Source organism: Emydura macquarii, unplaced genomic scaffold (genome assembly GCF_026122565.2).
Source record: "Emydura macquarii macquarii isolate MOO-44397 ecotype Brisbane River unplaced genomic scaffold, CSIRO-AGI_Emac_v2 contig_2805, whole genome shotgun sequence".
Taxonomy (NCBI): domain Eukaryota; kingdom Metazoa; phylum Chordata; order Testudines; family Chelidae; genus Emydura; species Emydura macquarii.
The window spans coordinates 615,385-633,069 of NW_027132942.1; the positions used below are offsets into that span (position 1 = coordinate 615,385).

Genomic DNA, 17,685 nt, shown 5'->3' on the forward strand with positions numbered 1-17,685 from the left:
AATTTTTAAAAGTCGGCAAGCATGAGGCATGTCGGCCCAGTGGGGGCTGGTTTTGAAAAGTTACGAGCATATGAAAACCGGAGAGTCACAGCTGTTCTGCAACCTTAACTATGTGCCTTTAAGATCCGGGGGCGTTATTCAACTTTAACACCGATTATACACAGGGACTGCTGCATCTGCTGCCAAAATAGAGCCCCCTGGGGCAGACTGCAGTAGCTGTTTGAGAGCACAGCAGCTGAAACTGACCCTGAACAAGCACGTCAAGTGTAGATGTGTGAGTCCATGTTTAATTCCTCCCTCAGACTCCTGATGTAGAAGCAGACCACATCCTCTCTCTCTCCTTGGCAGAGCTCTCTGAGAAACTCAGGGATGGTTCTCTTTCTCCAGACTGCGTCTTCTATGCCTACCTGGACAAGGTGAGGAATGCACCTATTTACAAGGCTTGTTGCTAGTCAGACTGGGTGTGACTTTGTGCTTGGAGATCTGAAAAGAGGGCATTGCTCAGTGCAAACAGACTATACGGTTGGGGCTGAATGCTCCAGCCTTTCCAAACAGTTTATGGCGAAACAAAGTGAATGCTCAGAATGACTCGTAATTCAAGATGACTACAAAGAGAAGCTATTATTGTGGTAGTGTCTAGAGACCCTGAACAGAGTCCCACCGTGCTGTACATGCACTTTAATGAAAAGTGCATCTGTGTCCCAAGAGAGCTTATGAAGCAAGCTAATATTCTGCAAGTGTGTATTCTTAGCCACATCACAATCTGAGTCATGAAAAAGCAGGATTTGCTAACAGTTTCAAAGTTCTGCTCCGCCCCCAGCTAGGGGAACTGCTGTGGAGTATTTTGCAACTCAGGCTAAGGGAAATAAAGAACAAGAAAGCCCCAGTTTTGCCCCTGTGTGAGTTGCTGTTTGTGTGGCAGTGAAATCAATGAGGCCCCGCACTGGCATGCCATCTGCCTGCGTGGATTGTACGGTGGGTTCCAGCCTTGCAAAAATCAATGCATCCATTTGACCAGGGGAACAACATTTTTTTTTTTTTAATGGACTGTAGAAGATCCCCTGTAGGGAGCGGTGCCGGTGGCTCTCCCTCGGTGTCAATCTCCCAGGGAGGAAACACCTCCCGGCACCTACATCCCTCAGAGAGTCCCAGTTAAAGGGGCCGCCTCTGGCCCTTCGTAGGGCGAGCCTTGGGTTTAGGTCGCTCCTTGGGATTAATAGTCTCTAGCCCTTCAACAGGGCGAACAAACAGTCTATGGCCCGGCCCTTAGCCGGGCGGGCAGGCAGCGGGGAGCAGTCTCCAGCCCTTGGCAAGGCGAGTAAACCATCTATGGCCTAGCTCTCCAGCAGGGCAGGCAGACAGTGGGGAGGGGAAGCAATCTCTAGCCCCAGAGGGGTGAGGAAATGGTCCAAAGCCCAGCCCTTCAGCAGGGCAGGAGAGGCAGAAGGGCAGCAGTCTCTAGCCCTCAGCAGGGCGAGTAGCTAGTCCTCACTGGGCCCTTCAGCAGGGCGTGGCAGGCAGCAGGGAACAGGCTCTGGCCCTCATGGGGCGTTCACCCCTAGGTCGGGGTAAGAAGGGGGGAGGGGGACGCAGGTCCTCCCATCTCCACTGCGTCCCAGGCCGGTGTCCTGTCAAGGGGTCAGCGGGGCCGGCTGAAACACGCTGACTCCAAGCAAGCGCAGCAGGACCGTAGTCAGCTCCCCTAGAGTGCCTGCTCTCCTGAGCCGTACCCGGATTCCTCGTCGCTTGACGGCCGGTCCGGGAACTGTTCGGGGTCATCTGCGGAGGGCAGTTCCTCTAGGCCCCAGAGTCCATGTGTCCGTTCTGCCTCACTGGGGGTTGGCAGCTCGGGTAGCTCCTCCAAGTCCTTGGGGCTCCAGGCAGTAGGCAGCTCTGGCAGCCTCTCCTCCGGGTTGTAGGGTCTAGGGGTCTCCTCTGGCTCATCCGGTTCAGGCAGCTCCTCCAGATCCTCAGGGCCCCACGCCGTGGTTATCTCCGGCTGCCTCTCCTCCGGGTAGCGGTCGGGTGTGGCTGTAGGCTCAGGCACCAAGGGAGAGGCGTCCTCCCTCAGCCGCTGGGCTCTGACTGAGCAGGCAGGCCTGGCTTTTATAGGCCTAGCTCCGCCTACCTGCTTCCGGTCAGGTGCTGTACGCCCGGGTTCCAATCCCCGGGGAGGCGGGGGGGTTGGCTCTCCCTTGGCGTCAATCTCCGAGGGAGGCCACACTTCCTGGCTACATGGACAAATAAAACATCGAATTTTTCATTCCCTCTGCCATGATGATGGAGGACAAGGAGCGTCGATGTGAACGGGCTAGTAAACTTTGGAATTCCCTTTATTTTAAAAAAATAAAATAGTTAACCATCAGTACGTTATTTTTAGGTATAGTCCCAGAAGCTTATCCAAATACATTTCAGTGCTGTTCTGTACCAGATCTTCAGCTGGCGTCAATGCGGCGTGACTGTCTCACTCACTAGCTTTGTCTGCTTTCCAAAGGCCCTTCAGGTGACCAACGAAGTCAACTGTGTCACCGATTACCTCCAGGAGTCCGAGTCCCAGCTGCAGCAAATGAAAAGGCAGGAGAAGAAAGGCTTGCTGTATGGGGTCCCAGTCAGCATAAAGGATTCCATTAACTGTCAGGTACAGCAGATGTCACCTAATGGCCTGAGAGGTGCAGAGTCATAAGTGTAATGGAACGTTGTGAGCGAAACGCTTTCTTGTTCGCAGTCTCTTCAACTGTCTATAGGTTCATGCTCTGTAATATCAGTAGCAGCCTCTGAGCCAGGCATATCCAGTCAGTTAATGGCTGGATGGGTTAAGGCAAGTGCTCACAAACATTTCCATAACAGAAGCCACCTCTTGATAGAGAAATCGTCTCCCTCTGATTAACAATTGCAACACAGCTTGCACAAATTGCTTGCACGCGAAAGCAATATTAGGAACGTATTTAGCTGTGAGTAGGCTTGGCAGAATTACATCTTTATTGGTTTAACATTTTGATGGCTCATGTCAATGTTTCTTTGTCAAGCATTTTTTATTTTTATCAAATTAAATGTTCACAGTTGTGCAGAATGATGGGTTTTAAGCATTGTTTTTCTATTTTAAATTTTCACAGTTGCAAGGGGATCAAACAATGCGTGGGTCAGACAGCAATTATTTAATGATAGTAGATGTTGAGATTCAAGAAATTAAAGCATTTAAATACAGATTGTCAACATCACATGTCGAAATACACATTGTAAATATCCTTAAATCAAACTCTTAAGTTTTCAGGATTTTTTTTTTTTTACTTTGCCTATCTGTAAATTTCAGTTGTTATTGTTGGAAATATTTTTGGTCAGCTTGTGTGGTATACAGCGAAATCAGCATGACCGAAATTTACCGATTAAAAAAATTTGATCCTTCCAGACTTAGCTGTGAGCAGATGCTAATATCGCTCCTTGTGACTAGATACTCTCCTGTTGACACACACTCTTTTTTTTCTTGGGCGTCAGCCAGGCGTCATTCTGCATGGCCATCGGTCTATCCAAGCCAGTTTGAAATACTCTTCTAAAATGTGTGTGTGTGTGTACACATGAATAAACATGCTGTTCTGCATTCAGACATGCGCAAATACATAGATAGCTTCATAAAGTAAACTGTGCCAAACATTGCTGCTTAATCGTGAGAAAATTGCAGTCCTCCATTGGGAAGTGTGAATCTACCATCTCTCTTCCTTTTATTTTTTTTTTCAGGGTCACGACTCCACCCTGGGGCTTGTGAAGCGTCTCAAAAAGCCTGCCGCTGAAGACAGCGTGGTGGTGCAAGTGTTAAAGAGACAGGGGGCGATTCCCTTTGTAAAAACCAACGTTCCTCAGTCCCTGTTAAGGTAACGAGTCATTTTATGTGAACTAACCCATTTTTGTTGCCCTAGCGTGTCATCTTCTGTTGATTTCCAGGAACGATTATAGATAACTAAAGCTGGTGGAAATGTCAATGAAAAAATGTTGACATTTCTAATTTGAATGAAAAATGGGGGGCCAGGGCTAAACTTAATGACCCCTCCCAATTTTCTCCTACATTTTTAAAACACTTTAGAGCTGTTCAAAAACCAAATTAATTTACATTTCTACAAAGAAGTGGATTTTTTAAATATTGAATAATTTCCCCATCTTTTTCCCCCACCCGACTATCTATCATCTATAAACTTAACTGGAAAAGGTCATGTTAATTACAATGTATGTTTTTCATGAGTGTATTTAGCTAAAGGGGTGGGAAATCTAAGCTGACGCAAAGCCTATTGAAGTAGTTGGAAAGACTGCCATTGATTTCAGTGCAAATTGGATCAAGCTTTAAGTGTGTACTTGATGTTCTTTCTCTTCTGATCTCTTTTAGCTATGACTGCAGTAATTTAATCTTCGGCCAGACAGTGAACCCTCTCGACCACACTAAAACGCCTGGCGGCTCCTCTGGAGGAGAAGGGGCGCTTATTAGCAGCGGAGGATCCATCCTGGGCATTGGGACAGATGTAGGAGGGAGCCTCCGTATTCCAGCTGCCTTCTGTGGGATCTGTACGCTCAAATCCACTGGGGGCAGACTCAGGTGCTGTGTATGGCTGGGTCTTGCGGTCTGGTAGTAGCTCGCACTTCAGTGAAGACCATTCCGGGGTGGAATCCTGACCCACTGAAGTCAGTGGGTGTTTTGCCATTGACTTCCTGGGGACCAGGATTTTGCCCCTATTATGTGTCTAAAGTATATGACACTGTGTAAGAACTTCACTGTAATGATTATTCCCCTCTATTCGGCATTGGTGAAGCCGCATTTAGAATATTGTGTCCAGTTTTGGGCCCCCCACTACAAAAAAGATGTGGACAAGTTGGAGAGAGTGCAGCGGAGGGCAACAAAAATGATTAGGGGGCTGGAGCACAGGACTTATGAGGAGAGGCTGAGGGAACTGGGCTTGTTTAGTCTGCAAAAGAGAAGAGTGAGGGGGGATTTGATAGCAGCCTTTAACTACCTGAAAGGGGGTTCCAGGGAGGATGGGGCTAGGCTGTTCTCGGTGGTGGCAGATGACAGAACAAGGAGCAACGGTCTCAAGTTGCAGGGCGGGAGGTCTAAGTTGGACATTAGGAAAAAGTTTTTCACTAGGAGGGTGGTGAAGCACTGGAATAGGTTACCTAGGGAGGTGGTGGAATCTCCATCCTTAGAGGTTTTTAAGCTGAGGCTTGACAAAGTCCTGGTTGGGATGATATAGCTGAGGTTAGTCCTGCTTTGAGCAGGGGGTTGGACTAGATGACCCCCTGAGGTCCCTTCCAACTCTAATATTCTATGATTCTATGATCATGCAATAGTATTAAAGGGTTTAGAAAACCTGACCTACAAGGAAAGGTTAAAAAAACTGGGCATGTTTAATCTTGAGAAAACATGACCGGGGGGGGGGACACCAGGGAACAGTCTTCAAAGACATGAAGGGCCGTTATAAAGAGGAGAGGGATCAAATGTTCTCCATGTCCCCTGAAGGCAGGACAAGAAGTAATGGGCTTCATCTGCAGCAAGGGAGATTTAGGTTAGTTATTAGGAGAAACTTTCCAATGACAAGGGTAGTTAAACTACGGAACAGGCTTCCAAGGAGCTTGTGGGATTCCCATCAGTGGAGGTTTTTCAGAGCAGTTTGGACAAACCTCTGTCAGGAATGGATTAGGTTTACTTGGTCCTGCCTTGGTGCAGGTGGCTGGACTTGATGAACTTTCAAGGTCCTTTCCAGCCCTACATTTCTACAATTCTATGTTGGCATTTGACAGACAAGTTTTTCGCAAGTCAGTAAACTCCCCCTTTCACCCCAAAAGCAAAACCCACGAGAAGGACTCTTACAATGCAGTTCCTTCCACCTCATGTGTAGCCCTCCTCTAAAGAGAGAGAGGCTGGGATTTCCAAAGGATCTTAAGGGCATTAGGTGCTCAACGCTGATTTTAATGGGAGACAGATACCTAATTAACAATATCTATCAGTGGTTCTCCAAGCACTTTACTGAAGGTCAGCATCATTATCCCCATTTTACAGATGGGGAAACTGAGGCACCGAGTGGGGAAGTGGCTTGCTCCCAGTCACCCAGCAAGCCAGTAGCAGAACCCAGGTTTCCTATGTCCAGGTCTGCAAATTCTCCTTTAGGCAAAGAATTCACTGTGCGAAATTTCAACCCAAAGCATGAATGCTTTGAAAGACCGGGACCATGGGCTAATGGAATCCTCCGTAAACGTGGCCCTAGCATTCACTACCAAGTGAAAATGGGAAGAAAGAAAGCAAATCCTTCCAGAATAGACCCGATTCCTTTACCTCAGGAACTTCTAGTTGTTTTCAAGTGCAGTTGGGTTCCCGCTCCTATCAAGAAAGAGTAATTCACAGGAATGTGGCAGAGAATCAATCCTTGTTCTCCACAGTGCATGATATCGCCCACACGTATTAAAACCAATCCTCTCTGTCGTTTGTCTTTATTTTCTCCCCACAGCAAGAAAGGAGTGGTCGCTAGTATTCCTGGGCAGAAATCAGGTAGGACTTTGTCTTTTGATTATTGGGGAATCTCTTTCTTTAGTTTTTGGTCCTCTTAAATGAGATACACATGGATGGGGAGCTGCGAAGGGAAGCATTGTGCCTTTGGAACAGAACCTAGCTAGAGTGAGAGAAACCCACCCTGAGATGTTCTCTGGAGATGAGCTGGGTTGTATTCAGGTCAAGAGGCTGGGTTTGCTAGACACGGGAACTTCAGGAGCCTGTCCAGTAACACAGCCAGAGGCACGTAATCCGTTGCTCTTGCATGGGAGGTGGGGTGCGGAAGGTCACAGAAAGCTGTAGACCCTGGACTAGTATGATAATGGGGGGTAGATAATGCCTAGATAGTGAGAGACCTGCCTGCAGGACAAGTGGCTGGTGAAGATGTACCTCTGCTTGGACTCTCTGATTTTGCATTCTGCACTTTGGTGGTGAAGGGAGCACGTGGCCCATCTGGATAAACAGTGCTCTGCTGTTTTTTCAGCTTCGTGGCTGGTTCTGCCAGATGAAAATGCTGAGTTTTCAGCCACCGCCTGGTCTAGCTAGTGTCTGTTCTTAATGGAGGACAGATCCCGATTCCTCATCTATTCACAAGGGCCAGCCATAAAAACATCTGAAGGTTTCCTGAGATTGCTGGTTCTTCCCTAACCCCTCAGCTGTCCTACTGAGCACCAGTTCTCATGTCCCATTCCACGGCTGAACTGTGGAGCATTGCCCGTCTTGCTGGAGTATGGAAGAGGCATAGGCCAGACCTTAAACCAACTCTCCCTGTAATTGTGCAGAGTTCCCTGCCTCTGATCTAGTGCCGGCAGCAGCCTGAGGATCTCCACATCTGACAGGGCTGTGGGGGTTCTTGTTAAGCCCTAAGAGAAACCCACCAACAAAACTCAACCCAGTTTGGCAATTTTCTTGATTAGAAATGAAACATATCAGAGATACCTGGATTCCTTCTACATTTATATGGTGAATGAGACCATCCGGAATTGTTATAGTAAGAATTGGGGGATGGGAAAAAGCTGTGGCAGGGATATCAGCTCTCATGCTTCAGAGCATAAGTCAACCTCTGACTATCGGGGTCAGGAGGAAACTTTCCCTGGGGACAGATTATCCCATCATTGCCTGCTGCAGGGTTTCTTGCACCTTCCTCAGATGCAGCTGGAACTGGCCACTGTTAGAGACAGGATCCTGGACTAGGAGAACCCCTGATCTAATTCTGTATGGCAATTCCTATGTAATCTATGCCCCCTGAAGATACCCGCAAGGTCCTTCTCTTTGGTTGTATGAACGTTCTCTCCAATTATTTTGTTCCAGCTGTAGTTGGGATAGGGCCAATGGCAAGGGACGTGGACAGCCTGGCTTTGTGCATGAGAGCGCTCCTGTGTGAAGACATGTTCCACCTGGACCCCACTGTGCCGCCCGTGCCCTTCAATGAAGAGGTAAAGAACCAGACAGGTCTCTGAAGGAGGAGAAATGTGTAAGAGAGTCCCACTGTTGAACAGCTCATTATCCTTTGCTAGTGCTCTATTTTCAAAGGTAGTCACTTGCATTCTGCTTGGGGATCTCGAAGCACTTTATAACCATGAACAAATTAAGCCTCCCCAACTTCCTTCCCTTCTGTGAGGATAATATAGTACACACTCCATTTTACCAGTGGGGAAACTGAGGCAAGCGGTGAGGGAATGACTTGCTCTGGGCATGCTGCACAATTGGTGGCCGTGTCAGAAGCAGACCCTGGTTCTCCAAGTCTTTGGCTTTATCTGCAAGACCGTCCTTTGAATGAACTTCATAGTTCACGCACGTTTGAATGAGAGTTATCTGGCTTTGCTTAAGTCTTTGGTGCTGAGACCTCACCAGGGCCAAGCTCTACTTGGCCCTGGTGAGGCCTCAGCTGGAGTGCCGTGTCCAGTTCCAGGCCCCACACTTCAGGAAACCTGACCTGTGAGGAAAGGTTAAAAAAGGGGCATGTTTAGTCTTGAGAAAAGAAGACTGAGGGGGGACCAATAACAGGCTTCAAATAGGCTAAGGGCTGTTATAATGAGGACGGTGATCAATTGTTCTCCATGTCCACTGAAGTCAAGACAAGAGGTAATGTGATTAATCTGCAACAAGGGAGATTTAGGTTAGATATTAGGAAAAGCTTTCCAACTCTGAGGGGTAGTTAAGCTCTGGAACAGGCTTCCCAAGGAGGTTGTGGAATCCCCATCAGGGGAGGTTTTAGAGATCAGGTTGGGCAAATACCTGTCAGGGATGGGCCAGGTTTACCTGGTCCTGCTGCAGAGTAGGGGGCTGGATTTGTTGAGTTCTCAAGGTCCCTTCCAGCCCGACGTTTCTAGGATCTGTACCCATCAGTATGATATGGGTGGGGGGGACGTGAGTGCTGGCTCCGGGGGACTTGCAAGTCTGACCCTTATTAAATCAATCCCACTGGGCATGTTCCTGGGCTTTAAAGCATTAGATGTGACTCACTTTTGGTACATAACGGCCATGCTGGGTCAGACCAATGATCCATCTAGCCCAGCATCCTGTCTTCCAACAGTGGCCAGTGCCAGGTGCTTCAGAGGGAATGGCCAGAACAGGCAATCGTCGAGTGATCCATCCCTTGTTGTCCTCTCCCAGCTTCTGGCAAACTGAGGCTCAGGCTACTCAGAGCAAGGGGTTGCATCCCTGCCCATCCTGGCTAATAGCCATCGATCGACCTAGCCTCCAGAAACTTTTCTAGTTCTTTTTGGAACTTTGTTATAGTTTTGGCCTTCACCTCATCTCCTGGCAAAGAGTTCCACAGCTTAACTGTGAAAGTAAAAGCTTTAGTTCCTACCACCACCACCACCACCAACCTTCCCTTAAACCCTTTTTTCCAGGTGTTCTCCAGCTCACGGCCCCTCCGCATAGGATATTATGACTCTGATTCCTTTACAATGCCGGGTCCTTCCATGAGACGTGCTGTGTTGGAAACCAAGCAGCTTCTGGAAAACGCAGGCCACACGGTACTTATAACAATAATACATGTATTTGTATTGCGGTGGTGCCTACGAGCCGTAGTCATGGACCATGTCCCTAATGTGTTAGGCACTGTACAAACACAGAACAAAAAGAGAGTTCCTGCCACGAAGCACTTACGGTCTAACTCTAAGACAAGATACAGATGGGGTAGCACAAGGAAACAGTGAGAGATTATTGGCACATCAACTACCTAACTGTTGTCAACGTACATATCCACCGTCCCCACTTCTTTCATGTCTCAGTCAGCTTTCCACCCAAAGAGCACGAAGTAGGGCTGCTATAAAGTCTTACCGTCAAGCCCTGGCCCTATTTAAGTCCATGGCAAAATTCCCATTGACTTAATGGGGCCAGGACGTCTCCTTGGGCTCCAATATATAGCCATTCCTAAAGCAGCCTCCATGACATTTTCTGCAAGAAATAAATTGTCATTTGTCTAGTAATTTGTGCATCTTTTTTTTTTTTTAATTGAGAAATGCAACATTTAAGTAATTTTGTTTAAAATTCTCCCCTCGTCCCTTATGAAAGGGTCCTATTACATTTAATAGAAAATAATACCATTAAAACCATCTTATAGAATTTCATAGAAAATGATATCCCTGGAATAGAATTGCATAGAAAGGTTCAAAAAAACCCACAGAGAGGACCTTTCTCCATTAAATTCTGTAAGATTTTAAGAGTAATTTCTTTAGCATCCGATGAAATTCCTAGAGGTCCTCATTGTTCGGGAAGATCCCTTTTGAGCGCTGCAGATTTAATCGTGTAAGAAATCAAGTCTCTGTTTCTTACCAGCTTTCCATCATGATTTGGAGCAGGGTCTGTATACAGGGGGGAACAGAGCAGTTGCTGGCAGCAGATCTGCTTTGTATTGGGCCAAACTGTCTGCGGATGGAAGCTGGCACAGCTGTTCCATCACTATGTACTCAAGTGCTCAAAGCAGATTCGTGCTGACCATTGCCCGGTGACTGGCTTCAGAAAGAGCCACTTCCTTTGTTCTACAGGGGTTTTTTTAGGTGTTGGGGGCTGGAACATCAGGATTGGCTATTCTGGGGTTTGAATAGTCAATTACTGCTCGATGAAATCGACGTTTTTAAGTTTAAAACTCAGTGGCCCATGAAATTGGGGCTCTGCTAATCATTCCCTGTGGTGAACCCTAGTGCCATCAGCGTGTGTGAGTGAATTATGCTAATGGGCAGCTTCAGGAGCCCTTCACCATTCCCCCATCCCAGCTCTGTACCACTTGCTGTATTGCATAGAGTGACTCTTTCCCCACTGTCATTTGTTCCTTTTAGCTGGTGCCTTTCAAACCCAGTCGTATTGAGCATCTTGTATTTGATCTTTCCGTAAGAGGACTCTTTGCAGACGGGTGCTCCACCTTTTTGAACCACTTGTAAGTGTTGTCTCTTGAGCAACTGTTTTCATGTGCATCTGTATTTGTAGAAACACAGGAAGTAAAGATTGTGCATATGGCTCTCATTAAAAGATACAGATGGGAACAAAGGAGGGTCTATTGGCCAAATGACAGAGGGGAGAAGGACAAACTATCGGGTAAGGCACTGGACTGGAACTCTGAAGACCTGGGGTCAATGCTTTGCCACAATCTGTGTGTGACCTTGGACAAGTCACTTAACCTATCTATGCCTCAGTCTCCCATTTGTAAATGAGGGATAATTCTTTCCTGTCTCTCATGGCTATTGTGAGGATAAAATCATGAATGATTGGGAGGTGCTCAGATACTATAGTGATGGGACACGGGGGAGAAATAGCTAGACAGAAAAGCAGATCTGCTGGATATTGAGGGTTGCTGACACCCACTGATACGAGTGGTGTTGTCAGCTTAAGAACATAAATTTGAGCTGAATCTTAGGTTGACTGATCTGTTCAGGAATATTAGAAGTACTGCTTTCAGGAGAACTCAATGGAGTATTTCAGAGTCGTCAGAAATACAGTCCTTTACTGTGCCACGCCCGGGAGCTGATGGTATGAGAGCTGAACTACTTAAAGGCTAATAAACTGAGTGCATTGTTCTCTTTCAGCAAAGGGGAGCGAGAAGATCCCAACATTAAAGAACTTCTTCTGTTGTGTAAAGCACCAAGCTGGCTTAGAACCCTCTTGTCCTGGATCGTCAAGCCAATAGTAGGATTCATTCATTGCCAACTTACTTAGAATTTATTGAACAGCTGGTGACTAACTTGAGCACTGAGGGCCTGACTGTCAGTGGCACTGAGACCCATTGACGCCACTCTGCCAGTGTAAAAAGGGCTTAAAGGGGGTATAAATTATTCGCCACTTAAGAGAGAGAACTGGGTTCAATTCCCTGTGTGACTTTGGGTAAGTCCCGTAACCTCTCTGGGCCTCAGTTCATAGAATTGGAAGGGACCTCAGGAGGTATCTAGTCCAACCCCCTGCTCACAGCAGCTATTCAGTGGGGATGCCAGCATGCCCTATCGGAGAAGAAAAACGTTAAAGATTGCGAGATGCTCTGGTACGACAGTCCTGGGGCCAGATAAGCACCTAGGATAGAAACGTTTGTCGTTAATCAGCCGTTTTCCGTTCACTGCTGTACGAAGGCTTCTCCCATTGAGCGCTGCTTCCTTTGACCTTTGCTCCGTGCCCATCCAAGCCACTCCCCTCAGCTGCGCCAGCTCATCTCGCCAACCCCCTCTGGGCCGCCACCTGCTGTACGTATTTGTTCAGCTAGTTTTCCTAGGCCACTCGGTAAACCTCTCCTCTTTATATTGAGATGATTCTTCTTTATCTGTATTCCAGCAGCATCCACAATATGCCCAGGGGCTTACCATTGACCTAGGAAGACACCATTTCTGCCCCAAAGACGACAGGCAATATGCACTGGGGGAGAAAAATAGCAACGATCTGTAGGTGGGCAGGTCCAGTCTGGAATGCCTTCTGAAATGAGGTCCAGCTGCGCTAGGGCCGGAGCAGAGAGATGTCCACGTCACTAACCCCCCGGTGATTTGGCTCAGCCGGCAGTCACCGGATCAGCGTCGGACTGACCTTGCCTGGATGGGACCCCCTTCTCACTCCTCAAGAATCATGGGCCCATCCAGTCCACACAGGGTTTATCCACGCTGCTGCGCGGCAATGCACTTCCCAGCTCAGGTGGGCGTATGTACGCGAGCTTTGACCAAGCCAACGCGCTAGAAGTAGCAGTGCGGCTGTGGCGGCTCAGCCGACAGCTTGGGATAAGCGCCCAAGTAAAATCCCATCTGAGTCCCTAGGTCCGTTCTGAGATGGCTAGCCCGAGCGGACACCTGCAGCCTCTCACTGCTGTCTCTAACACACTAGCTCCATCAAAGCCAGCGCATGTACATCTGCCTACGCTGGGACTGCACCTCCCGGCTGTAGCGTAGGTGCACCATGAGTGAGCAAAGGGTTATGGTGTGGGACTTGCCTCTCTTCCAAGCAGGGAGAGGCAATTTCTTCCACTTAGCCATGATCTTCAACTAGAGCCAAGCGAATCATTCGCCGTTCGAGCTGGTCAAATAGGGAGGTGAATGATTTGCTGGTAGACAGGAATGGGTGGGGATTACAGGTAATTTACTGCACAAATTATATTCACCCATCTACAGAGATGGCTTAATAATGCACCAGAGTTCTCACAGGTACATCGGTTGTCACTTGATTGGGGGGGAAATAATTGACTGAACTACTCAGAAATATTATTCCCCGAGCTCTGTTTATTCTCTGTAAAATGGGATTAAATTCATGCAATGTGGGGTTTCAGTACAAAAGCAAAACTCAGTCCAGCTTTGTGAGGACTTGGGTCAAAACCTGGGCTTAGTCACAAGTCTGTCGGTTGATTAGTTGTATCGTGCTAGGCGCTGTACGTATGTACAGTAAGGGTATATTTAAATTTGAGCTGGAAATCACACCTCCATCTCGAGTGTAGATGAAACTAAGAGATTGCTCCTGCCCTAAGGAGTATACACTCCAAATGACCGTGGCAGACAAAGTGAGAGCAATGAAGTGGTGGTATCCTCATTTTGGAGGTGACCTGTTCAAGGTCACGCACCCAAGAAATGATTCCAGTAGTCCTAATCCCCACGTCCCCTCCTCTAAGCACCAGATTACACTGTTTTCCTGAGTTGGGACTGGAACCTAGGTTCCTGACTCCCCGTCCCCTGCTCAAACCATTTCATATGCCCACTGCATCGTTAATTTCCCAAACTTACATTTGTTGTAGCCAGATACATCTAACAGCTCAGATGAATCTTTAAACAAACAAAACCCTGTATTTCATGTGTGCTTTCTTTCCCCTTCTAGGTGCCTAGATTAGCAAACGCCATGAGAAACATGAAAGAGAGGTAAATTACTGAGTGAACAAATAATCTGAGGGCTTCAATCTACATTTCTGGTTTTTTACTGTTTTGAGTTTAAAAATTAACACCATAATATTATGCCTAAGAACTGAAAGGCAGGCTTGTGATTAAAAATACAAATTAAAGAATACTCACCCAGGAAAGCAGCTACCACTATATGCACTCACTTTCTCAGGGTGACATGAAGACCTTAACCATTCCAACAGCACTCCCAGGCTCAGATCCATGTGAGGTTCGATGGTGTATGAATTACACTAATACCATGATGAGGTGCTTGATAGTGTATCTCTGATATGGGACCACTGCACCTTGCTTCCCTGTTAGGAAACACATTGTAAATCAGTCTGTCTCAGGCATTTAACGTATACCCATCATGCTATGAGATAGGGACACAATAATGGGTTGGACCAAATTTTGTCCAAAGTCTGTTCGGATCTCCACTCTTCCTTGCTTTTTATGCCTTTGAAGGCAAGATTCTGCCGCTCTTGCTCATGCGCAGTAGTGCGTAGCCCCGTTGATTTTCAGAGTGGCACAACCTGGTCATTTTAAAAAAAATTTGTTTCTTTGTTATTTAAAAGCATGCATCAGCCAGTTCCCTTTTCATAACCTTACCTCTGAATAATATGTGAAGAGTTTGGCCTGCGGGGTGGGACTGGTTCGGTGAATTTGGGGCGTCACTGAAAAAAGTTCAGTGCCTGGAGTTTAAAAAGGCCCCTTGCCTGTGTAGTAAGTGGAGATTAACCGAGAATGTGCTTTCCTCGCCATGATAGTGGTGTTTGTACTAGAGAGCCCTGGACCCCATTCAAGTCATTGGATGGAATTCTGTGCTGTGCCTCGAAGAACTCCTAGGCTGGGGGAAAAGGGAGCTGAGGCAGATTCTGGGCTGCTGAGGGTCCCTGAGGTAAATCAGACAGCCCTCAGGGTGTTGTCAATAGCAACAGCGGCTAGCAGAGTGTTAGGAGCCAGTAGGGGCGGGATAGACAATAAGCCAATAAATACTATAATGCCACAATCTAAATCCACGGCACACCCACACCTGGCTGCGTTCTAGTTGCTCCCAACTCACAGAGAGATTAGAATTGGAAAAGGTTTAGAGAAGGGCAACAAAAAGGATAAAGGGGATGGAACAGCTTCCATAGGAGGAGAGAGTAAAAAACCAGGACTGTTCTGCTTAGAAAAGAAACAACTACGGAGGGGATATGATAGAGATCTATAAAATCATGAATGGTGTGGAGAAAGCAAATAGGGAAGTGTTATTTACCCCTGCATATAACACGAGAACCGGGGTCAACTGATGAAATTAATAGGCAGCAGGGTTAGAAGAAACAGAAGGAAGTATTTCTTCACACAATGCACAGGCAACTTGTGGAACTCACTGCCAGGGGATCTAAGTGGGTTCAGAAGAGACATAGATCAGTTCGTGGAGGATAGGTCCATTGATGGTTATCAGCCAAGATGGGCAGGGACACAACCCCATGCTCTGGGTGTCCTTAGCCTCTGATTACTAGAAGCTGGGACTGGATGACAGGTGGTGGATCACTTGGTAATTGCCCTGCTCTCCTCACTCCCTCTGAAGCGTCTGGCATTGGCCACTGTTGGAGGACTAGATGGACCATTGGTCAGACCAAAGATGGCTGTTTTTATGTTCTAACCTTCCCGGGCTGTCCTATGGGTCCCAGCCCCTGAATCTCTGCCCTATGGGCCCTGCCCCTGACACACCCTTCCTTTCCTCGGGTCCCTGGCTCCCCTAGCTTGCTCCTAACCCAGGGCTTGTGGGGCAGCCTTATGGCTGTATTCTACAGTGCCTGCACTAGGAGAGTGGAACCAGGACTTTTAGGGACCCTTTACGCTGCTCCAGCCCTTTTATGTAGTGCGAAGGGACCAGAGCAGGGTGAGGATCTCACCCAGTGTCTGCCCTGAAATGGACAATGCCCTGTGGAAGGAATAAGCCCAGTCTACAAAGCGCTGTCCAGGTATCCTCCACACCAACAGAGGGTGCTCAGCATTTCCCAGGTTCGGGCCAGTAATAGGGATCAGTGACATTTTAAACTATTAGATCACAAAGTCAGTCATACTATGTTTGAGTGCAGTATAACCGCTGAGAGGGGCAGCAGGGCAGCCAAGTACGCCCAGGTTCCTCCACTCTGCATCTGCTCAGAGATTCCAAAGTCAGAGGGAACCATCTAGTCTGATCTTCTGTATAACGAGGCTTGGCAGGATTCAATTATTCTTATAATTTTGATTTAAAAAAAATCTTTAAGACATTGATTGATATTATCTGTTTGTTGTATCCATTTTAAATGTTCACAGTTGCAGGAAATTATAGGGGTCAGACAATAATTATTTAATAAGCGTAGACATTGAGATGTAAAAAGTTAAAGCTTCGTAACCGATAAAATACAAATTGTCAAGATCACGCATCTAAATATACAAAGTAAATAGCCTTAAATTAAACTCTAATAAGTTCTCAAGCAGCATTTTTCAGACTTCACCTGTCTGTAAATTTCAATTGTCTGTGGAAATTTTTCCTCTGTTCTCATGTGTTCAGTGAAATCGACATTTACCAACATTTATGCTTAAAAATCGAATCCTTCCAAGCAGGTGTATAACACAGGCCATAGAACATCTCCAAAATAATTCCTACAGGAGATCTTTTAGATAAACAACTCAGCTCGATTGAAAAATGGTCAGTGATGGAGAAACCATCTTTCAGGTATCACCAAGCCATTGTCCTGATTGTGCCAGCTGTCTCTGACAGTGCCTCCCCTTGACTGGCCTTGCTATAGCCCGACTGTCCTGACAAGGCCCATTCCTGGGACCCTTTTCTGTAATATAGAATGGGTGAAATTCTAGCCTCACGGAAGTCGATGGCAAAGCTCCCATTGCCTTGGATTTCACCCCATGTCTGCAGCCAACCTCGGTTAAGCTTTAATCATTCCCCCACTTTCTTAATTGCACACTTACATGAAGAAGCAGTTTAAATGATGACACTTACCTGCCTTGTGTGGTTGTGGGAAAGCCAATGCTCTGCAGTGGAGACTTTCATTCCCCCCGGTGGCCGCACGGCATCTCTCTTTGAGCCGCTTTAGTGGCAATTGTTGCAAAGGTGAGGAGAAAAGGTCGGTGATTGTGGGGTGCAAAAGCCGCTTCTTGTTAACTGTCTCTTGCAATTGGGTTTCATTGTTTTGATTTTTCTTTCTGATATTTTTAGGTCAGTTAAAGAACTCTGGAAACTTCATTGTGAGATTGAGGTAAAGCACCTTTTGGAGCAGTTGGTACCTCTTTTTAATCCTTCTTGGTTGGACCTGATTCAGTGTTCACTGAAGTCAGTAGAAAGGCTACCAGTTACTTGTGTGACCCGTCCGTGCCTAGGGCAGCCACCTGAAAATGCCAAGGTCAGGGCAGGCTGTAAAAGGAGAACAGATTCTCCCAACACTGGTGGGTGACACTGAAGTCAGACTTCCCAACCAGCCATAAACTGCTTCTGATTCCCCACACCGGTTATCAAGAAGCCAATATACAAATACACACAGCCCCCTTTACTGTATTTCAGTCCCCGGCTCCCAATCAGCCACTAAGTCCAGTAAAGAGATCAGTTATTTAAACTCTGTGCTCTTTACCGAAAAGATCTCTCCTGACCCCAAAGGGTCAGCCCCAGTACCAGATCAAAATAAGTTTAGATCTTACCCAAAATACGACGCTGCCAGCCAATCCTTTAGTAACTAAAACTGAAGGTTTATTATAAAAAGAAAGAAACTATAAGAGAAATGTTAAAGGATTAAAGCAATCAGATACATAAAAATGATTTGAAAGTCCATATATAAT

General features: G+C 46.9%; 2 protein-coding genes across 3 annotated transcripts in view; one reads left to right on the top strand and one right to left on the bottom strand.

The window, feature by feature from the left end:
• Window positions 1–15,402, bottom strand: part of LOC137166156 (vitamin D3 hydroxylase-associated protein-like) — a 43,736-nt gene extending 28,334 nt beyond the window's left edge. The window contains exon 1 of the mRNA XM_067567791.1: window positions 13,996–15,402. Within this exon, the coding sequence (XP_067423892.1) occupies window positions 13,996–14,087 (92 nt within the window). The 5' untranslated portion in view covers window positions 14,088–15,402. The remainder of the gene's footprint in view (window positions 1–13,995) is intronic.
• LOC137166158 (fatty-acid amide hydrolase 1-like) overlaps window positions 1–17,685 on the top strand; it is a 28,257-nt gene that overhangs the window by 5,914 nt on the left and 4,658 nt on the right. For both annotated transcript variants that reach the window (XM_067567795.1, XM_067567794.1), the window contains exons 2-12: window positions 303–416; window positions 2,495–2,638; window positions 3,733–3,866; window positions 4,373–4,579; window positions 6,483–6,523; window positions 7,835–7,959; window positions 9,382–9,507; window positions 10,813–10,910; window positions 11,557–11,656; window positions 13,805–13,845; window positions 17,072–17,111. In XM_067567795.1, the coding sequence (XP_067423896.1) occupies window positions 303–416; window positions 2,495–2,638; window positions 3,733–3,866; window positions 4,373–4,579; window positions 6,483–6,523; window positions 7,835–7,959; window positions 9,382–9,507; window positions 10,813–10,910; window positions 11,557–11,656; window positions 13,805–13,845; window positions 17,072–17,111 (1,170 nt within the window). The remainder of the gene's footprint in view (window positions 1–302; window positions 417–2,494; window positions 2,639–3,732; window positions 3,867–4,372; window positions 4,580–6,482; window positions 6,524–7,834; window positions 7,960–9,381; window positions 9,508–10,812; window positions 10,911–11,556; window positions 11,657–13,804; window positions 13,846–17,071; window positions 17,112–17,685) is intronic.